The 25114-nt window shown below is 48.1% G+C and overlaps 1 protein-coding gene across 1 annotated transcript in view; it reads right to left on the reverse strand.

Moving 5' to 3' along the window:
- The window catches only part of DNAJC17 (DnaJ heat shock protein family (Hsp40) member C17), a 43137-nt gene that overhangs the window by 8610 nt on the left and 9413 nt on the right, over window positions 1-25114 (reverse strand). Inside the window, exons 2-10 of the mRNA XM_009249727.4 lie at window positions 6206-6275; window positions 5813-5871; window positions 5491-5578; window positions 2824-2909; window positions 2478-2574; window positions 1835-1878; window positions 1314-1391; window positions 637-717; window positions 10-120 (exon numbers count right to left, since the gene is read on the reverse strand). Of these exons, the coding sequence (XP_009248002.2) occupies window positions 10-120; window positions 637-717; window positions 1314-1391; window positions 1835-1878; window positions 2478-2574; window positions 2824-2909; window positions 5491-5578; window positions 5813-5871; window positions 6206-6275 (714 nt within the window). The remainder of the gene's footprint in view (window positions 1-9; window positions 121-636; window positions 718-1313; window positions 1392-1834; window positions 1879-2477; window positions 2575-2823; window positions 2910-5490; window positions 5579-5812; window positions 5872-6205; window positions 6276-25114) is intronic.

Here is a 25114-nt window from a genome sequence, read left to right on the forward strand (position 1 = left end):
ACTCCTCACCTTTGACAGTCCTGAGTGGCTGCGGCCCATGGCATCCTGGGGCTGTCCCTCCAACCAGGAAATCTTCAGAGGGTTATCCACCAGGCCAGCTTCATTCTGGACAGCCAGCTCCTGCCAAACACAGCATCTAGTCCTGTCCCATCCGTTGAGTCAGCTATAAAGAGGCTCTCTCTACCCCCACAGAGAGAATAGAACCAGCATTCTAGCCCTCTAAGCAGAGATGCCAACCTCAGCAGCCTTCAAGTGATGGGTGTTAACGCTTTGGCCTTTCCTGCGGGAGAGGGGTTGGGGGAGCTTTCTGATGTGGGGAGGCGAGGAGCAAAAAGGGTGGGAAGGCAGTGCTGGGGCTCACAGCCCCAAGGGGTACAGGTGGAGGGTGTGAAGGCACCAGCAGGGAGCAGAATCAAGTCTGTACTCTTTTCTCCCCAGAGCACCCCCCATCCATCCCTTCACACACGGTGCCTCTATTTCCAGGAGTCAGGGGCCCCTGGGAAAAGCCTTGGCTCTAAGCTGGCCCGGAGATTCCCTAGGAGTGCGGACTACCTAACTCAGAGGGCCCACAGAATTAGGTCCCTGCCCTAGAATGACAGGGCCACGAGGGGCTCCCAAGCCTCATGCAGCACTCACCGCCGCCTTGACGGTTGCAAACTCCACCACAGCAGTGCCTGGCTTCTTACTGGAAAGCACCAGGTTGAGAACCTCACCATACTGTGGGGACAAAGGGGTCCTAATAAGCATGACTTGGCCTTCAGGATGGCCCAGGTCATGCCAGAGACAAGCCTGGGCTACCTTGAGGCCCATGGGGCATTTTCAGCTGGGAGATAACTTCTTGCCCCACCTACTTAGTGAAGTGAGATCAGAGATAGGAAAGAAAGAAATTTTTTTCTAGGAACACAGAGCAGCAAAGGAATGATGAGCAAAGCCCTGGTGACTTAGACTGACATATTTCATTGCATAGCGTCCTTGCTAGTTGAACGTGGTGAAAAGGACGGGGCTTTTGTGCCAGATATGCACCTCGTCCCTCCCAACCCACTCAGCCAAGCTCTTTGCTTCTAAGGGTAAGGGTTAGACCGAGGTAGCAAAGGACAGAGGGCTGGAAGGGGGCACATGGCCACACAAGTGAAAGGAAGGCTGTAGCCTCGGGAGAAGTCTCTAGGACGTCCCGTGGTCTATGAGACAGAAAAAAAAAAAAAAAAGCAGGTAGATATGTTAAGGGAAGTTCAGGCATTGAGAGCAGAGACCTAGGGTGTGGGCTGAGACGTGGACTGAGATGATAGGAAAGAGTGGACGTCAACAGGGCCGACCTTCTGCAAAAGCCGTAGCAGGACGTCTTTGGAGTAGCCACCTTTTGACTCATCCTCCTTCTTGCACTTCCATTTTAGCTGAAAAGACAGCCTCATGAAACATTGATTCTTGGCTGAACAGTACCTCACCCCACGACTGAGCTTGACAGTCTGAGCAGACATCCTCCCACCCTCCAAGTCTCCAAGGCTCCTGCAATCTGGGGAGTGCCACCAGGAACATTTTCCCCTTGGGAACTTGTAGCAGGAGGGCCTGCTCACCCTAGGGATGCTTCCCATCCAGAAGACCCTCTCCTGAGAGGGCTTCTAGGGAATCCTCTGCCCTGTGATCAGGGCTAAAAGCAGCCTTTCGTGGCAAGCTCTGATCTCCAGGAGGCTGCAGCATGGAGGGAGATGGTAATGATGCTGGCTCCATGCAGATCCAGCGGCCCCACCAGAAACCCTCGAGCCACAGGAAGCATCTATTCCTGTTGAGGGGAGGCTGTGTGAGTATGAGGTGGCCCACAGATCCTGCCCAGGCTCACCTTTAGTTTGGGGGTTCCTTGGCCTTCAGTACTTTCTGCCTTTCCTAGAAATATTGGGAAAAGAAGAAAAGTAGAATATGAGGGAGTCAGAGATTCTCCCAAAGGAAATGCAGCCCAGGGCCAGAAGGATCTGGAAAGGGTCACTCCTGACCAAGGGCAATACCTGCCCAGCTCTGCTGAGGGCCTGGTGGGGAAAGTAGATGCCCATCCCCAGAGAAGCTGCCACCCCAGGGGTGGTCTACCCAGCTGCCTCCTGAAGGCCACCTGTCAGCACTCTCTGAATGGAGAGCTAGGAACACCTTCTAGGGACAGGAGGCAGAGAAACAGACCATGAGGTTCTACGGAAACAAAGTGTCCCAGGGCCCCTCCCCGTGGTGATCTGTCCCAAAACAAGGCCACCTCTGCTTGGGACTAAGACAAAGGTGGCCAGGAGATCTCAGGCAGAGTAAAAAGCAAATAGGCCCCAGAGAACTGGGAGGAAGACAGGATAAGTGGCATGTGTCAGAGTAAGGTACCATGGGGCGACCCCAGGGATCCAGCAGGTAGAAGCCTCCACGGCAGCTCCACCGAACAGCCAGCGTGGCCGCTCTGAGCAATCTGGAGCTGCCTTGGAGGGGAGATAGGCGGGGTGATGGACCTGCACCTCTCAACCTCTGGTCACGCTCCTGGCGTATCTGCTCCCGGATCAGCCTCTGCTGTTCCTCCAGCTGCCGGGAACCCTCTTCTCTCAGGCGTTCGATCTGCAGAGCAGGGGGCGGGGGTGACAATTCTGTGCAGGTCCAGTTCCAGGCTGGCTCACCTTGTAAAAAGTCCCTGGGAGCTTCCACCTGCAAGCTAGGACTCAGCAACCTGTGGGGGGGACAAATCACCCAGCTCCCACTGAAGGTGCAAAGAGCATGCCCTCTCCTGCCATGGCGACCACCAGGTCTGTCCTCCCCCACCTCCTCCTCCTGCAGGTGGCCTTCTGGCCAGTGTGCCTGAGTGCTCACCTCTTGCTCTAGTGTCCTGGTGCTCCGGCTCTCCTCTTCCTCTTCACTCTCCTGGGCCTGGGCCTGCCGCTCCCGGGCCTCCAGGTCTAGACACAAGGGTTGAATGACCATACTGCTGGTCTGTTCAGTTTCCACGTGGCCTCGGCCCACCGCAGCTCTGGCTGCCTCCCCAAAGTCTCAATCACGACGAGACCATACAGTAACTCTGTCCCCTCCCTCCATGCCCATGCCCCCGAGTCAATTTCCATTGAGAAAAATCACAGCATAGAAGTATGGGGTCTAGCAGAGTAGCCAGGGGTCTGGAAGAGTTAAAAACAGCTCACACTGACGAAGCTGGTTCTCTCTAGTGAACATGGTGTGGGTGGTGCTTATGTCAGCAGCCCAGGGCCATGTGTCAGGGGTGCCAATGGGCGGAGCTGCTGGGCTCGATTTCTGTGGTTTGGCACCACAGCTTGGCTTGCTTTGGCTTTGATTCTTTTCACACACTGAGCTCAAATTCTCACTGTCTCCTTTACCTCCCACCTCAACTCACATTTACCAAGCCTCACTGTGGACCTGGCTACAGGGATGGGCAGAGTGTTAGGGCATCACCCTGGGTCCCAGATTGTGTGAGGGCATTACCTTCCAAGAGAAACCTGCTTGCAACCATGTGCCAGGCCAGCTGCCGTGAGAAAACCCTTCTCTTAGGCCAGAGAAGTTTGTGCACTTTACTTACTTAGACTCTCCTTTTCTATTTTTTTTTTTTTTTTTTGAGATGGGGTCTCCCGGCACTTGCTTTTCTTTTAATAGAGAAATGGATATTGGGATGCTATATGCACATATTAAAATATATGGATGTTGAAGAGCAAGAGGAAAAGGAGAAAATTGAGTAAAGAATGCTTGGACTGGGCCAGGTGCGGTGGCTTACGCCAGTAATCCCAGCACTTTGGGAGGCCAAGCGGGGTGGATCACCTGAGGTCAGGAGTTCGAGACCAGCCTAGCCAATGTGGCAAAACTCCGTCTCTACTGAAAATACAAAAATTAGCCAGGTGTGGTGGTGCGCAACTTAGTCTCAGCTACTTGGGAGGCTGAGGTAGGAGAATCGCTTGAACCCAGGAGGCAGAGATTGAAGTGAGCCGAGATCGTGCCACTGCACTCCAGCCTGGGCAACAAGAGCAAAACTCCGTTTAAAAAAAAAAAAAAGAGTGCTTGGACCATGCTGCTATAACCAGTGATTTTTTTTTTTAAGTGAGAAAAGAAAAATGCTTGCAGCAATCTTATTGGGTTGATGAAAATGTTCCAAATCTGATTTATAGTCAGAGTTGCATCATTTGGTAAATTTACGAAAAATCATTGAAGTGTACACTTGAAATGGGTTGATGTTATGATATACAAAGAATACCTCAATAAAGCTATTAGAGAAGAGAAAGCCTGGACCTCTTTGAATCCTTCTGAGGGAGCTTCTCAAAGTGAAAACTCCGGGTAGGAATTGGGGTTAGAACAAACTAAAAGACCCAACCAGGCACAGTGGCTCACACCTGTAGTCCCAGCTACTCAGGAGGCCGAAGCAGAAGGACTGCTTGAGCCCAGGAGTTTGAGGCTGCAGTGAGCCATGATGGTGCCACCCTAGCCTGGGTGACAGTACAAAACCCCGTCTTTCTTTAAAAAAAAAAAAAAAAAAAAAGAAGACTCAGCCAGAAATGGTGAATACAAGCACCAATTTTTTTGTTTTGTTTTTTGAGATGGAGTTTTGCTGTCACCCAGGCTAGAGCGCAGCAGCGTGATCTCAGCTCACTGCAACCTCTGCCTCCTGGGTTCAAGCAATTCTCTGCCTCAGCTTCTCGAGGAGCTGGGATTACAGGCACCCGCCACCACACCCAGCTAATTTTTGTATTTTTAGTAGAGAAGGGGTTTCACCATCTTGGCCAGGCTGGTCTTGAACTCCTGACCTCATGATCCACCCGTCTCAGCCTCCCAAAGTGCTGGGATTACAGGTGTGAGCCACCGCGCCCGGCCACAAGCACCAATTTTACTCACACTGGATAAGTTTAAATACCAGCTCCAGCAAGCTCTTAAACTTTTGGTGCCTTAGCTCCTTTGCCTATAAAAAATGGCTTCAGAGGCCAGGTATGGCAGCTCACAGCTGTAATACTGGCACTTTGGGAGGCTGAGGTGGATAGCTTGAGGCCAGGAGTTTAAGACCAGCCTGGCCAACATGGTGAAACTCCATCTCTACAAAAACTGTACAAAATTAGCTGGGCGTAGTGGTGCATGCCTGTAGTCCCACTACTTGGGAGGCTGAGGCACAAGAATCGCCTGAACCCAGAGGGTGGGGGCTGCAGTGAGCTGAGATCATGCCACTGCACTCCAGCCTAGGTGACAGGGTGAGACCCTGTCTCAAAAAACCATGTTCTTAAAAAATGTTTAGTACCCACACTTCCTTGTATAGTTATGATAATTAAAGGGACAATAAGGCATTTGTCACAATGCTTAGCTAATATTAAACCTTATTATTGTTATTATTCCTAAGAGTGTCTTTAGGAACCAACCTCTAAGAACAGTGTTTTGCCCAGAGCCTGAGCCAAAAGGCTTTGAGATGAGTTGCTGGAAGTGAAGCTTCAGGTGAGGGAGATGAATGAAAATGGCCACAGGAAACCACAGGCCACCGAGCACTATGATGGCACCTACCAAGCTTCACTTTCTTCCTTTTCTCATCAAGTTTCTGGGTCCTCTCTGCTGCCTGCTTCTTGGCTTTCCTAACCTTGTCATATGCAGCCTGGCAGGAGAAAGGGGCACAGGGCAGAGGGTCAGCGAGAGAGTAAAGACAGAGCCCCAGCAATCTGCCTGGCCCCCAGCCCACGAGCCGTCAGAGTGGCAGCCTGGTGACTGGGTCTCCTGGGCTTAGACAGCAAGGACTGTGCCACATGGCAAAGGGCAGAGGACCGAGGTCGAGAAGCAGCAGTGGTCTCTAACCATGGGGGACGATTCCGATGAAGGAGGCTGTGCTTACCCTGGCTGCAGCATCGGTCAGCACCTCCAAGGCCTGAGAAAGCTGGTGGAAGAGTTCAGCTAAACATAAGGATCAAAAAGACAGAAGAAAAATAAAGTTAAGACTTTGTAATGGTGTGCTCCCTCAAAAAAAAACAAAAAAAAACAAACACTTCAAAGAAGTCACAGGATGGCAGACAAGCCGACATCAGCAGATGACAGACCAACAAGGAGCGGTGAGCACATCAGCAACTGACCAGACACCCCTCACAGAAGCGAAGCCCTGGGACCCACTGCCTGGAGCCAGGCAATGTGTGCTTACACCCCACAGCACTCACATGCAGAGCTTACATCAGGAAACACAATACCCGGGTGAGTGGGTCTCTTTCTCCCCACGCCCTGAGAAGAGTCTCACCTGCTCTGGGATTATCTGGATTTTTGTCTGGGTGGCAGGAGAGGGCCTTCTGCCTATACGCCTTCTTTACCTGGAAGAGTCAGACAGAAGACACGGCCATTCACTCTCATCCCAGGGACAAACAGGAAAACCTTGCTCAATGGGTAAGGGGAATCCCATGCACACCTAAAAGAGAAGCTGCTGGCGCCCACTTCCTAGCCACCAGGGAGATTGGCAATGGAGGAGGCCAAGGCCATGCAGGGAGCGAGCCACTGTCGCCCAGCACAGGAGCTGGGCCCACTTCCTGCCAAGTGCTCAATCTCACCACTGCAGATGTCAAGGGGCTGCGGGAACAGGCAGGAGCACGGTACCCTGCTTTCTCTACAGCCACTTGCAGACAGGTACTCTACACATTCTCGGTGGGCATATAAACTGGGGCAACCTATCTGGAAGAAAATTCAGCCATCAAAATTTAAAATGTTCTTTCCCTTTGACCCAAGTCCTAGGAATCTGGACTTGTAGAAGTATGGCAAAAATAAATATACAAGGATGCTCTCTACAACACTGTTGATACTAGCCAGTCAAGATCCCCATCAACAGGGAGACTCATTTAAAAGATTATGATTGGCCGGCGCGGTGGATCACGCCTGTAATCCCAGCACTTTGGGAGGCTGAGGTAGGCAGATCACCTGAGGTCAGGAGTTTGAAACCAGCCTAACTAACATAGTAAAACTCCATCTCTACTAAATATACAAAAATTAGCTGGGCGTAGTGGCGGGTAGCTGTAATCCCAGCTACTTGGGAGGCTGAGGCAGGAGAATCGCTTGAACCCAGGAGGCGGAGGTTGCAGTGAGCCGAAATTGCACCACTACACTCCGGCCTGGCGACAGAGCAAGACTCTGTCTCAAATAAAATAAAATAAAATAAAAATAAAATAAAAGATTATGATTGAGGCCGGGAATGGTGGCTCACGCCTGTAATCACAGCACTTTGGGAGGCCGAGGAGAGTGGATCACTTGAGGTCAGGAGTGGGAGACCAGCCTGGCCAACATGGCAAAACCCCGTCTCTACTAAAAATACAAAAATTAGCTGGGTGTGATGACATATTCGCCTGTAATACCTCTACTTGGGAGGCTGAGGCATGAGAATCGCTTGATTCATGCGGGAGGCAGAGGTTGCAGTGAGCCAAGATTGTGCCACTACACTCCAGCCTGGGCGACAGAGCGAGACTCCATCTCAGAAAAAAAAAAAAAAAAAAAAAGATTATGATTGGCCAGACATGGGGTAATCCTGTAATCCTGGCATGTAATCCTGTAATCCTCATGCCTGTAATCCTGGTACTTTGGGAGGCTGAGGTGGGCAGATCACTTGAGGTCAGGAGTTCGAGACCAGCCTGGCCAACAGAGCAAAACCCTGTCTCTATTAAAAATACAAAAATTAGCCGGGCATGGTGGCATGCACCTGTAGACCCAGCTACTTGGGAAGCTGAGGCAGGAGAATCACTTGAGCCCCAGAGGCGGAGGTTGCAGTGAGCCGAGATCATGCCATTGTACTCTAGCCTGAGTGACAGAGGGAGACCTTGTCTCAAAAAAATAATAAAAAATAAATTTTAAAAAGTTTGTTCAGGAATTTGCTATGCTTATTAAAAAAATTTTTAAATAAAAGATTATAATAGACAGAGGTATCCATGTTCTGACATAGATATTATAAACTTTTGAGTTTAGGCTGGGCGCGGTGGCTCAAGCCTGTAATCCCAGCACTTTGGGAGGCCGAGACAGGCAGATCACGAGGTCAGGAGATCAAGACCATCCTGGCTAACACGGTGAAACCCCGTCTCTACTAAAAATACAAAAAAATTAGCCAGGCGTGGTGGCGGGCGCCTGTAGTCCCAGCTACTCGGGAGGCTGAGGCAGGAGAATCACTTGAACCTGGGAGGCAGAGGTTGCAGTGAGCCGAGATCATGACATTGCACTGTAGCCTGGGCGACAGAGCGAGACTCTGTCTCAAAAAAAAAAAAAATTTTTTTTTTTTGTCAGGTGTGGTGGTGCATGCCTGTAGTCCCAGCTACTCAGGCGGCTGAGGCGAGAGGATCGCTTGAGCCCAGGAGTTCCAGCCCAGCTTGGGCAACATGGCAAGACCTCATCTTTACAAAAATTTTTTAAACATGAGCCAGGTGTGGTAGCATGTGCCTTTGTCCCCCTACTCAGGAGGCTGAGGTGGGAGGATCACTGGAGCCCAGGAGGTTGAAGCTGTAGTGAGCATGTTCACACCACTGCACTTCAGCCTAGATGACAAAGTGAGACCTTGTCTCAAAAAAAAAAATAGAAAAATTTTAAATTAAATTAAAATAAAATAAAAAATTAGCTGGGCATAGTGGTGCGTGCCTGTAGTACCAGCTACTAAGGAGGCTGAGGCGGGAGGATCACCTCAGCCAAGGATTTTGAGGCTGCCGTGAGCTATGATGATGCCACTGCACTCCAGCCTGGGTGACAGAGCAAGACGCTCTCTCTTAAATAAATAGAAAGAAAGAAACCCCAATATTTCTTACATAAGTAAAAATAAACACAGCTACCAAGATTCTCTTTCGTGTGCTACCTAATAGCTGTCGTCAGTGAAGACAGGGTACACAACCCCAGAATCCGTCCTCTGCCTCCAAGGCCTTTGCTTTCTCCCTTCTGCTTGGTGTGTGTTACCTGCTGCTCAAACCTCCTGGAGCAAGAGCTAAGCAGATTGGATTTCTAAGCTTCCAAGATGGACGCAAGAAAACGCTTCTACACCCAAGTGTGCTAAATAAGGACTTTCAGAGGTAAGCAGCCAGCATCCACAAGGTGAGCACCTGCTGGGCAATTCATCCATGAGGCAGCCACCGGGCCCAGGACCTCTGGGGGTGTGCTGCCACCTGCTGGGCCACAGCCAGGGGACCTGCCAGGGCAGCCCAAGCTGTTTGGTTCTCCTGACTGCCCTGGAGGCAGCAGGAACCACCCAGGACAGGCACTGGGCAGAGAGGGTGTAGACGTGCCACCCACCTTCCCAATCGCCCACAGAAGCACACCTGCCCTGCCTGCTCACCTCCCACCCTAACCCTCCCTGCCTAGCTCTGTTTTCACTACAAAAAAGAACAATATTAAGGGAAAGGAGGTGCTAGCTTAAGACAGTGTCATCTTTGCAATATCATCTTTACTTTTTAGGTCCATTATCATTCGTCTTTTCTTTCTTTTGCTCTCTTTGCCTGCTTTATTGTGCCCCCAGCCTCATTCCTTTACTGAACATATTTTATATTTCAGGGCCCTTGTTTGCTTTTTTTCAATAAGTAAAACAATACCAAAAACATTATAAAGATGTTCTTTCTCAATCTCCCCAGCCCTCTGACATCAAGGTTCATTCCCACATATATAAGCACCTACACACACTGACAGGAGTCTGTTGGGTGTTTGTTCCTGGCCTCTGGGCCCCTCCTCTCTGATCCTATCTCCACCCTCTCTCTGGGATGGGTGAGGGCAAGGGAGGGGAGGCGGTCCATGTCCCAGTATCTACGGCATCACCTGCAACACTACCTTCAAGATGAACTTCCTCAGGACTAGGACTAGTAGGCTTGCCCCAGGGATGTAGGGGGGTTTTGTGGAAGATGTTTTCTTTTGTATCATGGGGCTCTTTTAAAGTGGTTTAGGCTGGGCACGGTGGCTCACACCTCTAATCTCATTGCTGTGGGAGGCCGAGGTGGGTGGATCACTTGAGGTCTGGAGTTTGAGACCAGCCTGGCCAACATGGTGAAACCTGTATCTACTAAAAATATAAAAATTAGCCGGGTGTGGTGGCGCATGCCTGTAATCCTAGCTACTTGGGAAGCTGAGGCAGAAGAATCACTTGAATCCGGGAGGCAGAGGCTTCAGTGAGCTGAGATCGCGTCACTGCACTCCAGCCTGGGTGACAGGGTAAGGCTCTGTCTCAAAAAAAAAAAAAATAAAATGGTTTGTATGTCCCTTTTTGTAAATCTGAGAGGGGGAGTAGAAGTGAGTGTGAAGAAGAAGGAGCAGGCTGGGTGTGGTGGCTCATGCCTGTAATCTCAGCACTTTGGGAGGCCGAGGTGGGCGGATCACCTGAGGTCAGGAATTCAAGACCAGCCTGGTCAACATGGTAAAACCCTGTCTCTACCAAAAATACAAAAATTAGCTGGGCGTGGTGGCACACGCCTGTAGTCCCAGCTACTAGGGAGGCTGAGGCAGGAACCTGGGAGGCGGAGGTTGCAGTGAGCCAAGATTGCACCACTGCACTCCAGCCTGGGGGACAAAAATAAAATTCTGTCTCAAAAAAAAAAAATTAAAAAAAAGAAGAAGGAGCAGTAAGAAAACAAGACAGAAGGGGTGTCCAGCAGTGGCATCTCCTTCATTTTCTTTCCTTTTTTTGAGAGAATGCTTTCTGAATTTCATTCTAAGGTAATGATAAATATTGTTTTGTGTTTCATAATTTATTTTGAATGTTCTATATTGGAATTTTGGTTTTTCACTGTAATAGGAAAATAAAACTATTCAAACTGAAAAATCCACTCATATTGTCAAATATGCTTTACATATATTAACTTATTTAATTCTTAAAGCCCCTATGAGGTAGAAATTATTATCCTCCTCATTTTACAAATGAGGAAACTGTGACATAAGGGTTAATTATGATACCCAAAATTCCATTCAATGAAAAGCCATACAAACATTACTTTAGGCAAAAACTATTCTACTCCAGTCAATTACCACAGAAAAAACAGTGGCCGCCACCCCACCCATGCCATCAAAGGCCAGGTAGAGAGCATAGACTTCCACTCTTGCTACCCCAAAGCTCTGCCAGAGTGGTGTCAGATAACGCCAAACAGGGAGGCTAGGACTTTCATCCCCAACAGACAGATATACAAAAATATAAAAATATCTCTGGGCTGGGCGTGTTGGCTTACACCTGAAATCCCAGCACTCTGGGAGGCCGAGGCGGGCAGATCACCTGAGGTCAGGGGTTCGAGACCAGCTTGGCCAACATGGTGAAACCCCGTCGCTACTAAAAATACAAAAATTAGCTGGGCATGGTGGTGGGAGCCTGTAATCCCAGCTACTCAGGAGACTGAGGCAGGACAATCGCTTGAACCCAGGAGGCAGAGGTTGCAGCGAGCCGAGATCGTGCCACTGCACTCCAGCCTGGGAGGGAAGAGTGAAAGTCCATAACAACAACAAAACAACAAAACAACAACAACAACAACAACAACATCTCTGAAAGGAAAGGGATATCCCTGAAAAAGCTTCCGGTCTCAGTATTGTTTATTATTAAATAATCCTACCTTATAAACAGCTGAAAGGGTTATAGCTGATATTTACTTTCCATAATAAGCTTGTATTACTTTTCAGGTGATACAAGAAAAAAACTGGTAAAAAACAAAAACAAAATTGTTTAGCTTCTTTCCACAATTCTAAGCTAGGAGGCAGCATGGTTCACTAAAAGAGGGCAAGTTCCGGAGTCTGGCAGATGTATTTTCAAATTCGGAATCTTCTACATACTGATAGCATGACCTTGGGCAAATTACTGAAGCTCACAAAGCCTTAGGGACTTCAACATCAAAATGGGAAGAATAAACCCTACACACAGGGCTGCTGGAAGGATTAAAGAAAATGATCCGTGTAAGCACCTGACAAAAACTAGGTGCTTCCTACAAGTTCCCAAACCTTTCTCTCCTCTACTTCTGGAAGAGGGTAAACTGTGACACCAGGCCAGCAGGATGCCAATTGGACAGGAATTCAGAAATGGACCCTGGTCCACACTGGATGCAGGTCAACTCCATTTCAATTCTCTAAGTGGACAGGGCTGGATTTGAGTCTGCTGCGGGGTAGATCTAAAATTCAATCCTGGGTTAACTCCCAGGATCTCTGAAATACTCTTATTCAAGGGGTAGAAGGGATGGGTAGGTAGCCTGAGATCTTCCAGAGTGGCCTTGAATCAAAACCCAGCTGGCCTAAGAATGTTGGTCAAGTATGTCTGTCTTGATTAACTAGTTATTACTATATTTAACTGTTAAACCTGCCCTGGGCAGGGCCCATCCCTTGGTTTTAGCCTGGAAGACCAGTTTTGACTTTGAACCGGTTGGCCTAGAATTTGGTGCTTTGTACTACAAACTAGATTCCCAGCTTTGTCCAGCCCTCCTGGAGTTGACTGCTGCCTGAAGAATTTCTCACCATGTAAACACAACTCTCCTAAAGCAGGCCTTTGAAAAACCTTCCGGTCTCAGTATTGTTTATTATTAAATAATCCTACCTTATGAACAGCTCAAAGGCTAGATTCAGGGTAAAAATGTACAACAATTATTTTTTATAACTATCATAAAGTTGGGAAGGAGAGGAACTTTCAGAAGAACAAGAAATAGAAGGGCCATCCTCTAAAATCTTACTCCTCATGATATAGGATAGACAGGACTGCTGAAACCCAGGTATCCCAGGTTGGAAGCTCCTCCAGAAACCGACTCTGGCCCAGGTCCAGTGGCTCAACGCCTGTAATCCCAGCATTTTGGGAGGTTGAGGCAGGAGGATCGCTTAAGCCCAGGAGTTTGAGACCACCCTGGGCAACACAGCAAGACCCCATCTCTAAAAAGAGAAAGAAAGAAACTGTGTCTGCAGGTGCTGGGATCACTGAGGCAGAGCTGAAGCAGCCACAGCAAGGTGCGGAAGGCTCCTAGAGCCTTAACTTGCAGCTTTTCTTCTTTACCTATAGGTTTCCCCTAAATCCCCTGGTCTCTCTAGCACTTAGAAACACTTGCATTTCTGAGACTTCACAAAGGATTCAGGTGACAGTTCAAATGTTTCCAACCCAAAGTTCCCCATCCAGATCATGGCTTTTCAGAGGAGAAGCTCTTTCTAAGGCCCAGCCTCAGAAGGACGAAGATCTCAGATAAATGTAAGCTCCGTGAGTACTTCAAACTGCAATTTGCAGAAACTTGGTCTTTCTCCTGATGTCTTTCTAAAAACCTCACTGTCTACCACCCTTTTTCCATCCTAGACTGGTTGAGTTTAATCTGTCTTTGATGTCTCAGGATCATCATCCAGAACATAAACTACTGAATAGTATGACACGTTCTACGGAGAGCGGCGTCAGGCTTTTCATTTGCTTCCCTAGGTGGCGAGGATTTTAAATTCTACTCTTTTAATAGTTTTCCTATTACTTCCTTAGTTGGCCTCTACTAGACTGCCAGATGCCAGCCCTTCCCTAGAAGTGCTGCTCATCTGCTGCTTCTTTTCTGGTACGGTCTGGAGAAACAGATAAGCTGGTTATAACTGTACCTTAAATGAGAGCATAAGGGATAGGAAGGTATGGGGGTTCCCCTTACAAATAAAGCGGATGTACTTAGGAGGCAGGGAGTTCTGCTTCTCCCCAGGGTCCAGAACAGTGAACAGCACCTGGCACTCAGCAGGCACACAATAAATATCTGTTGCATTAATTGGCAAACATTCATTTGTTCTCAACCAAAACACAATCGGAAACATCAACTATGTCAATTACTTCAGACCCACTGAGGAGCAAAAGGAAGTAGGTGCCATCCAGACCCTAGGAGATCTGACCACTATTTCACAATTTCTCCTCCTCCCTGCTAACACTTCCTCTTAAAAAACCAAGTCTGGGAAAGGGAAGGAATTACGAAAGCAGACTGCCAGGATAACCACAGTGGGAACTAAATGTTACCCCCCCACTGCCCACATCAGACAATGAATAATAAATTGGCAGCCACCCAGCCCTTCCCCGGAAGCTCCAAAACCGGTTCTACCACTTTCAGCAACCTGAACCCAGAGCAGGGAAGGGGGGCTGGGAGCTGGATCTCTAGCCACCTCCACTGGGCTTTGCCGCAAGCACACAGCAGGGCCTCTGACATCCACCTGCCTCCAGTTTCACCTCTTGACGGGGGAAGGAACTCCTGACTCACCCAAAAAAGCAAAGTGCTAAGGGATCCAATAAATAGAAAATAGCCATCATTAACTTAAAAGAAAGGTGCCCTACAAAGAAGGGATCATTATTTTTTAAAAGGTTGCTGTCCTTTCTTATAATAAAGCTTGGAGCCAGGTCAATAAGTGGTACAAGTAAAGAGGCCCAGGCTGATAGGTTAGACTTAGATAAGGAGGACACAGAGGGAGGCAGCTCTATGTGACAACAAGCACTGAATGGAAAAAGCATCCCAGGTAAATCAGCTGGAAACCCATTGCCAGGCCCAGTTCCAGTCACAGGGACAGTGAGTGATAAGAGATGGGGCAGCCACGTCTCCCCAAGCCCGGAGAGGCAGATGCCTCCCCATCCCCTCACTAGCAGGAACCCCAGAGGTATATGACTGTCTGATGTCACACACAGGAAGCAAACCACAGAGCTCTGGCCACCTGTCTAAAAGTCCCCTCTGGCCAGGCATGGTGGCTGATGCCTGTAATCCTAACACTTTGGGAGGCCAAAGCAAGAGGATCGCCTGAAGCCAGGAGTTCAAGACCAGCATGGGCAACAAAGTGAACCCCACCTCTACAAAAAATTTAAAAATGGGCCGGGCGCGGTGGCTCATGCCTGTAATCCCAGGACTTTGGGAGGCCGAGGTGGGTGGATCATGAGGTCAGGAGAGCAAGACCATCCTGGCTAACACGGTGAAACCCTGTCTCTACGAAAAATACAAAAAATTAGCCAGCATGGTGGCGGGCATCTGTAGTCCCAGCTACTCGGGAGGCTGAGGCAGGAGAATGGCATGAACCCGGGAGGCGGAGCCTGCAGTGAGCCGAGATCATGCCACTGCACTCCAGCCTGGGCCACAGAGCAAGACTCCATCTCAAAAAAAAAAAAAATTTTTTTTTTTTAATGAGCCAGGCATGGTGGCATGCACCTGTAGTCCCAGCTACTTGGGTGGGGCTGGGAAGAATTATTTGAGTCCACGAGTTTGAGGCTGCATGCCACTGCATGCCAGCCTGGGCAACAGAGTGAGATCCATCTCTTTAAATAAACATAAATAAATAAAAATAAAAGAGAAGTTCCCTGTGCCTGAAAGATTGATCCTTTCATTCCTTACAGCCTGTGACCCCTATTGGGACAGCACTACAGAGAAATCCCCCAATGCCTGGGCAATGTACAACCTATGGGCTGCTCCCAAGGCTTGGCACAAGCAGAGAGCCGGCCAACCCCAGACAGCCCCCTCAGCTCAATGCTCCCAAAACATGGGCCTGCTGGTGGTACCAAGATAATACCAGAGAACCTGGGCCTCACACTGACATCCCTCTCAGGCTGATAACCATGGCCTATGGTTCAGTCTCAGAACAGGGGCCTGTGCCACCTAGAAGAGCTGGGGCCACACACGGAGCCTGGCCTGCTTCTACCCAAACGATGGCCCTTGTACCCCCTGTGGGCTCTGGTTCCTCAGCCAATCCTGAGGTCACTCTTTAGCTCCTCCCATCCCCCGGCTCTCATCTCCAGGTCCCCCTTCCTTCACTCCCCTACAGTACTCCCTCCTATCCTGCTCTCCTCGGTCCACTTCCCCAAACCAGCCCACTTGAAACCCAGTCTACAGCCCTCTTTCTCCTCCTCAGATACCACCCTGCTCTCTGGCCCACCTCCTCCCTTTTAACATTATCCTAACCGCTATATTAGGCTCAGACCCCAAAAGCCTTTCCTACCTTCTTCTCTCAGCTTGTAGATTCTCACTGCCCAGATCTGCCAGAAACGTCTCCCCACTGCCTGCTGTCACTCTTAACCCCTAGAGGCCTGGGTCTCTAGCCCCAGAGCCACTTCCTCTGTCCAGTCTTTGCCCTTTCCCAGGGGGTAGAACTCCTTCCCTCTGGGCCCTGGTACTTCCTACATCTCATTCGTTTCTGTCTTCCCTTAATGCATTGTTTCCTTTATAAACAAATTTGTATTAGTAAAAAGAAATTAGTTGATTTCGGGAGTCTGAGGCAGGAGAATGGCGTGAACCCGGGAGGCAGAGCTTGCAGTGAGCCGAGATTGCGCCACTGCACTCCAGCCTGGGCGACAGAGAGAGACTGTCTCAAAAAAAAAAAAAAAAAAAGAAAAGAAAAGAAATTAGTTGATTTAGTGAAAATAACTTAATAACAATACTTAGGAACAGCAAAAATAGGGAAAGCGCTATGCAAATGGACAACATTTTGAATGCCACTAACTTAACTGAAATGGAAACTGTGCTATGGTAGTTTTAACACAAATCTTAACACAGTTCCTTAAGCTGTTCAGAGCAGCTTACTACCTGCTGGGTTTATCCAAGTCCCAGGCAGGTAAAATCTCTATCTGTGTTACAGATGGGGTTGTGAGACTCTCTGGGGCCCACAGACCCGTCTCCTGTTGCTCTAATTGGTCCTGAAGCGTGGGTCATGGAAAAAGTTCTCAAAAACTTTTTGAGAACCCAGGAGGCAGAGGTTGCAGTGAGCCGAGATCGTGCCACTGCACTCCAGCCTGGGCGACACAGCGAGACTCTCTTTCCAAATAAAAAGAAAATAAGGTGGCAGTACCAGCCACCTTATGCTGGGCGAATCACTTAAATTCTTGGAGTCTTTGTTTCCACATCTATGAATTGGTGCCAGTAGTCCCTGACTACCTTGTTTTGAAGGTCACATCAAATGAGATAATTTATGTGAAAGCACTTTGGTGTCATATAAATGTGAAGTATTATCTTGAATGCTAATGAATCGCTTACAGCTTACAAACACAAATGAATCATTCCTTTTGATTTAACAGGCACCTAAGTAACTTAAAAAATCCAGAGCTTCAGCCAGACAGCTTTGGTGAAGAGTGACACTGAGGGGACTTGGAGATACTGAGAGGACTTAGAGACCGTCTGCTAGATCCACCCAGAGCTGGTCAGGCCCTTGGTGAAGAACAACTATCTTCAAGTGAAACCAGGCTTGGAAAAAATAACTTAAAATAAATTAAAAAAAATAGGCCGGGTGCGGTGACTCATACCTGTAATCCTAGCAATTTTGGAGGCCAAGGTGGGAGGATCCCTTGAGCCGAGGAGTTCGAGACCAGCCTGGACAATGTAGGGAGACCCTGCCTCTAAAAAACCATAATAAATAAATAAATAAATAAATAAATAATGTGGTAATATATTGAGGCTACAAAAAAATTTTAAAAAGGCTGGGTGCAGTGGCTCATGACTGTAATCTCAGCACTTTGGGAGGCCGATGCAGGCGATCACCTGAGGTGAGAAGTTTGAGACCAGCCTGGCCAACATGGTGAAACCCTGTCTCTACTAAAAATACAAAAATTAGCTGGGTGTGGTGGCGTGTGCCTGTAGACCCAGCTACTCGGGAGGCTGAGGGAGAAGAATTGCTTGAACCTGGGAGGCGGATGTTGCAGTGAGCCAATATCGCACCACTGCACACCAGCCAGGGTGACAGAGTGAGACTCCATCTCAAAAAACTAAACTAAAAAACAACAGGCGGCCGGTCGCGGTGGCTCACATCTATAATCCCAGCACTTTGGGAGGCCGAGGTGGGCGGATCACCTGAGGTCAGGAGTTCGAGACTAGCCTGGCCAACATGGTGAAACCCTGTCTCTACTAAAAATACAAAAATTAGCTGGGTGTGGTGGCACACGCCTGTAATCCCAGCTACTGGGGAGGCTGAGGCAGGAGAATCGCTTGAACCCAGGAGGCGGAGGTTGCAGTGAGCCAAGATCGCGCCATTGCACTCCAGCCTGGGCAACAAGAGTGAAACTCCATCTGAAAAAAACAAAACAAAACAAAACAAACAGGCTCAGTACCCAACCTCAAGGCCTCAGCATCTGGTCTAGATATAAGAGGTTCTGGGAAAAGCCCCCTTTGGAGACAACAGACTACATCAGGTACACTTCAGATCCAGAAATGGCCCCCAGATGCCCACAGAATCAAGTGTAACTACCCTAGGGCCTAGAGGCCCAAACACACATTTCTCAGATTCATCTCCTGCGACCTCCTCAGCAAACCCTAGGCCGTGCCCATTCCCTGTCATGCTAGGCATTCCACATCTGCATGCCCCGGTTGCTCCTTCAAGCCCTTGTCTGTCCTCTGTCCTCAAAAACCAAGTCTTCTTAAATTTTTAAGAAACAATGTTGATGCACCACCTTCTAGGGTATAAAAGAAATATGTAGCTAGTGGTACTAAGATAATAGCTAGCTTAAAGATAATATAGGCTTTTCCTTGCAGTAATTTATATGCTATAATATAACCTCCCTCCCAGAAAATGTCAATATTAAGTTTCCCTGGGAGTTTTCCTGATAAATAGACTTAAGCTTTGAGTCTTGAAAAACAATCAAAATGCATTTTCAAACATCTGGCTTCCCCAAGTAATTACCTGCCAAGATGAATGAGCTACACACCCTTCAAAGGGCTTCCAGTGAAAGGTAAGGCTGCTACAGACAGAAGAGAAAGACAGGCTGGACATGCTGACTCATGCCTATAATCCCGGCACTCTGGGAGGCCAAGGCAGGAGGACTGCTTGAGCCCAGGAATTCTAGACCAGCCTGGGCAACATAGGGAGACCCCATCTCCACAAAATATTTTTCTAAAAATTATCTGGGCATGGTGGTGCACTCCTGTGGTCCCAGCCTGGAGGACAGAGTGAGAACCCCAGAAATACACATGTAGGCTGCACAAAAGTGGAAAGGATCTTGACTGGGGCTCTAGTCTCAGGCTGATGCTCACTCGCTGGATGGTCATGGAAAATTTTGTAACCTCTCTGAACCTCCATTCTCCAGTCTACAAAATAAGACAGTAAATGACCATGAAGATCCCTTCTTTTTTTTTTTTTTTTTTTTGAGACAGTCTCACTTGTTACCCAGGCTGGAGTGCATGGCACGATCTCGGCTCACTGCAAGCTCCGCCTCGGTTCATGCCATTCTCCTGCCTCAGCCTCCCGAGTAGCTGGGACTGCAGGTGCCCGCCACCACGCCTGGCTAATTTTTTTGTATTTTTAGTAGAGACGGGGTTTCACCATGTTAGCCAGGATGGTCTCGATCTCCTGACCTCGTGATCTGCCCGCCTCGGCCTCCCAAAGTGCTGGGATTACAGGCGTGAGCCACCGTGCCCAGCCCATGAAGATCCCTTCTAACTGCTGCAATATATTCTTTTCTCCCTTCAAGATCTTGCATAAAAACACCAGTCATATAAATCATGTCTTCCTCTTTATTCCTACAGCATTTTCTTGTATACTCTTACTGAACCTCATTCATTGCACCTCAGCGTTCACTAAGTATATAACTGTGTGAGCTGTCAGAAGTCAGAAGTGGTATCTTACTCAGTTCTAAGTCCTACCATGCTCAAACCGTACCTTGTCCGTGGTGATGAACTCCATTCATTTGTTGATGTGAACTAAATGTTGAACTCTGGTGAACCTCAATTTTGTTCTACTTGATCCTCCACCGCCTTTCTACCCTGGCCACTGCCTCAGTTGAGAATCGCTGGTTTGCTGTTAGGCGACTCAGCACTGATCTGTCAGGCATGGAGTGAGTAAAGAAGGGGTCCAGGTGGAGGGCAGCCTTGGACACAAGCTGGGGGCGATTTACATTTGACTTTCCAAGCTTACAGTGTAAGGAAGATGGACTCACGATGAAAACAGCAAGAACTGACTCATAGTGAGCGCTCACTCTGTGCCAGGCACTGTGCCAAATGCTTACGTGGATCAAGCCTCAAAACAACGCTATCCAGGATAGACTATCATCATCCTCGTTTTGCAGACGAGGAAACCAAGGTACAGAGCGGTTAAATATTTGCTCCAGGTCACAAACTAGGTCATGGGGCAAGTATCCAGGCAATCTGACTCCAAAGTCCACTTTCTTAACTGCTAATAAGTACAAAGGTGATTATGAAGGCACATTTATAATTCTAACATCTATATCATGATTTCCATCTATTCTCAACACATGGTAGATGCAACAAGCAACAATTCTTAGCCTTACACATTAAAGATAGTTACAAAAACTGTTACTTTCAATCCCAGCACTTCGGGAGGCTGAGGCGGGCGGATCACAAGGTGAGGAGTTTGAGACCAGCCTGACCAATATGGTGAAACCCCGTCTCTACTAAAAATACAAAAATTAGCCAGGCGTGGTGGTGCATGCCTATAATCCTAGCTACTCAGGAGGCTGAGGCAGGAGATCTGCTTGAACCAAGGAGACAGAGGTTGCAGCGAGCTGAGATTGTGCCACTGCACTCCAGCCTGGGCGATAGAACGAGACTCCATCTCAGAAAAAAAACAAAAACAAAAACAAAAACAAAACCTGTTACTTTTGGCTGGGCACAGTGGTTCATGCCTGTAATCCCAGCACTTTGGGAGGCCAAGGCCAGAGGATCACTTGAGCCCAGGAGTTCAAGACCAGTCTGGGCAACATGGTGAGACCCCATCTCTACAAAAAATACAAAAATTACCCTGGCATGGTGGTGCACACCTGTAAGCCCAGCTACTCAGGAGGCTGAGGTGGGAGGATCACCTGAGCCCAGGAAGTCAAGGCTGCAGTGAGCTATGATTGCACCACTGCACTTTGGCCGGGGCAAAGCGAGACCATCTTTAAAAAAACAAAAAACAAAAATAAAAATGGTTACTCTCTTTATTAAATTTATTTATTTATTTATTTATTGAGATGGAGTCTTGCTCTGTCGCCCAGGCTGGAGTGCAGTGGCACGATCTCGGCTCACTGAAACCTCTGCCTCTCGGGTTCAAGTGATTCTCCTGCCTCAGCCTCCTGAGTAGCTGGGATTATAGGTGCCTGCCACCAAGCCCAGCTAATTTTTTGTATTTTTAGTAGAGATGGGGTTTCGTCGTGTTGGCCAGGCTGGTCTTGAACTCCCAACCTCAGGTGAGCCCCCCCACCTTGGCCTCCCAAAGTGCTGAGATTACAGGCATGAGCCACCATAAATTTATTTTTAATATATATTTTTAGCTGACTCTTGCTCCTCTATGGAAAAACTGTTATTTTCTGCACCAAGTTCCTCTCTAGGAAATCATCAGCTGATTAAAAACCATGAACTTTTAGGCTGGGCACAGTGGCTCACGCCTGTGATCCCAACACTTTAGGAGGCTGAGGTGGGAGGACTGCTTCCATGACCACGCCCCTGCACTCCAGCCTGGGCGGGAGAGGGAGATAGTGCCTCAAAAAAAAGGAAGGAAGGAAGGGAGGAAGGGGAGGAAGGGAGGAAGGGATGGAAGGGATGGAAGGGAGCAGGGGAGGGAAGGAAGAAAAATATGAATTTCTAGAAGAACTGCCAACGTTAGCCTCTGCATTTCAAAATGATGGGTCCCAGGAGCAAGAGACAGAGAAGATGGAAACAGACAAGATGTGGGGGCCCTAAAACCGCTTCTCTTCACATCTGTATCCTTAGCACCAGGCTCAGAGTTTGACACACAATAGGCACTTAATAAAAATGCTGTTTATGGGAAATGTTTCAACCCTCCTCTAAAACACTCATGGAGAAAAGGAAGGGAAATGAAAAAGAACCAGACAGAACACTATCAAGTTTAATTTAATAAAGGTTCAGTGTGGGCTGGGCGTGGTGGCTCACACCTGTAATCCCAGCACTTTGGGAGGCTGAGGCAGGCGGATCACAAGGTCAGGAGTTCAAGACAAGCCTGGCCAACATGGTGAAACCCCGTCTCTACTAAAAATACAAAAATTAGCTGGGCGTGGTGGTGGGCACCTGTAGTCCCAGCTACTTGGGAGGCTGAGGCAGGAGAATCACTTGACCCCGAGAGGCAGAAGTTGCAGTGAGCCAAGATCATGCCACTGCACTCTAGCCTGGGCGACAGAGTGAGACTCTGTCTCAAAAAATAAAATAAAACAGGTTCAGTGTGTGCCTGCTCTGGGCAAGGCACCAAACGCACAGCATGTGGCTTTCTAGAGTCAGGGCTGCAAGTGGAAAGATGGGAGACTTCCTACCTACCGGGTGGGAATATAGGTCAGTATGACCTTTCTGAAATGCAATTCTGCATTATAAACCAAAAGCTTGTAAATATATTTACTCTCAGTCTAATAATTTCACTTCGTCATAAAATATTACTGCCCAAGAAAATAAGAATGCATGTTCATCAATCACTCAACAAACATTTATTAAGCATCTACCAAGGGCGAGGCATTGTTCTTGGTGCTGGAGACATAGTAGTAAACAAAACAGAGGAAGTCCTTTCCTTCCTGGATTTTTTACATTCTAATGGGAGAGCAATGGTAAGCAAATGGGCATGTACTATAATGTGTAGTAGCGAGATCTACTTCAAAATAGACAGCAGATAAGGGTGTGGGGCTAGCTCATTTAAATAGATGGTCAGGAAAAGCCTCTCTGAGCAGATGATATTTGAATGGAAACCTGAATTAGGTGTGGGAGATAGACAACTGCCCAGAGAAAGAATTTTCTAGCAGAAGGATTAGCAAGTATAAAGGCCCTGAAAATCAGGAATGTGTTAGGTGAGTTTGAAAAAAATCACAGGAGGCCCACTTCACACTTATTAGGATGGTTATTATCCAAAGAAAACAGAAAATTTAAGTGTTGAAAGGATGTGGAGAAAATGGAACTCCTGTATATTGCTGGTGGGAAGGTTAAATGGCACAGCCATTGTGGAAGCCGGTATGTCAGTTCCTCAAAACATTAAACATAGAATTACCATATGATCTAGCAGTTCTCCTTCTGGGTATATACTCAAAAGAACTGTTTTTGTTTTTGTGACCCAATCTCGCTCTGTCACCAAGGCTGGAGTGGAGTGGTTCAATTCACTATAGCCTTGATCCCCTGGGCTAAAGCAATCCTCCCTCCTCAGCCTCCCGAGTAGAGTAGCTGGGACTACAGGCGTGCGCCACCACAATGAGCTAATTTTTTCTTTTTTTTCCTTTGTAGAGACAGAGTTTTGCCATGTTGCTCAGGCTGATCTCAAGCTCCTAGGCTCAAGCAATCCTCCTGCCTCAGTCTCCCAAAGTGCTGGGATTACAGGCATTATCCACCGCACTAGAACAAGAAATTAGAGTAGGGACTCTGCCAGGGATCGTAGTTCATGCCTGTAATCCTAGCACTTTGGGAAGCCCAAGCAGAAGGATAACTTCAGGCCAGGAGTTTGAGACCAGCCTGGGCAACATAGCAAAACCCCATCTCTACAAAAAATTGAAAAATCAGCTGGGCATGATGGTACATGCCTGTAGTCCTAGCTACTCAGGAGACTGAAGTGGGAGGATTGCTTGGGCCCAGGAGGTTGAGGCTGCAGTGAGCTGTGATCGCACAATTTCACTCCAGCCTGGGCAACAGAGCGAGACCCTGTTTCAACAACCACAAAAAATTCATAAAGTAGGGACTCAAACAGATTTCTTTCTTTTTTTTTTTTTGAGATGGAGTTTCGCTCTTGTTGCCCAGGCTGGAGTGCAATGGCACAGTCTTGGCTCACTGCAACCTCCGCCTCCGGGTTCAAGCAATTCTCCTGCCTCAGCCTCCCTAGCAGCTGAGATTACAGGCACCTGCCACCATGCCCAGCTAATTTCTGTATTTTAGTAGAGCCGGGATTTCACTATGTTGGCCAAGCTGGTCTTGAACTCCTGACCTTGGGCGATGTACCTGCCTCAGCCTCCCAAAGTGCTGGGATTACAGGTGTAAGCCACCGCGCCTGGCTGATTTCTTTTTTTTTTGAGACGGAGTCTCACTCTATCACCCAGGCTGGAGGGCAGTAGCACAATCTCGGCTCACTGCAACCTCCGCCTCCTGGGTTCAAGCAATTCTCCTGCCTCACCCCCCTGGGTAGGTGGGATTACAGGCACCCACCACCGTGCCTGGCTAGTTTTTCTATTTTTAGTAGAGACAGGGTTTCATCATATTGGCAAGGCTGGTCTTGAACTCCTGACTTCAGGCAATCCACCAGCCTCGGCCTCCCAAAGTGCTGGGATTACAGGTATGAGCCACCACACCTGGCTCAAACAGATTTCTAACCCACATTCATACTAGCATTACTCACAATAGTCAAAAGCTGGAAACAACCAAAATATTCATCAACAGATGAATGGATAAACAAAATGTGGTATGTACAAAAAATGGAATATTATTCAACGTTAAAAAGGAAGGAAACTCTGACACATGCTACAACATGGCTGAACCTCAAATGCATGATGTTAATTAAGCGAAATAAGCCTGACACAAAAGGACAAATACTGCATGATTCCATTTATATGAGGTTCATAGAATAGTCAAATTCATATAGAGAAAGAAAGTAGAAGTGGTTCACAGGAGCTGGGGGGAGGAGGGAACGGGGAGTCACTGTTGAGTACAGAGTTTCAGATTGAAATGATGGAAAAGTTCTAGAGATGGATGGTAGTGATGGCTGCACAACAATGTAAATGTACTTAATGCCAGTGAATCCTTCAATCAAAAAGGATTAAAATGGTAAATAGTAAATTTTGTGTTAAATACACTGTTTATCACAATGTTGTAGGAAATATCAGGAGGACTGATGTGGCTGGAGCACAGTCAGCAAAGGGGAGAGTGGTGGCAGGGAACGTGCAGGACAGGCAGTAAGGGCCGCGTGGCCAGGGGAAGGACTTCAGATTTCATTCTAAGACTGGGAGAAGCCATTGGGAGTTGTGACCAGAGATAACAAAATCTGATTTACATTCTAAAGGCTCACTGTGGCTGCTGTGTGAAGAGGATCAAGAACAGAAATAGGAAAAGGATTAGAAGGTCACTGCAGTCACTCAGGTAATTCCTGAGATTACTTTGGAATCTCTCTTGAAGGTTTGCAAACAGCGTTAACTCACGACTTAATCCTTCATTCTGGCAGCCGTGGTGCCCTGCCTTGTGAGTGTCTGTATAAGAATTTGGCGCTTGCTGGCCGGGCGCGGTGGCTCATGCCTGTAATCCCAGCACTTTGGGACGCTGAGGCGGGCGGATCACGAGGTGAGGAGATAGAGACCATCCTGGCTAACACGGTGAAACCCCGTGTCTAC

This window comes from Pongo abelii, chromosome 16 (genome assembly GCF_028885655.2).
Source record: "Pongo abelii isolate AG06213 chromosome 16, NHGRI_mPonAbe1-v2.0_pri, whole genome shotgun sequence".
NCBI lineage: Eukaryota > Metazoa > Chordata > Mammalia > Primates > Hominidae > Pongo > Pongo abelii.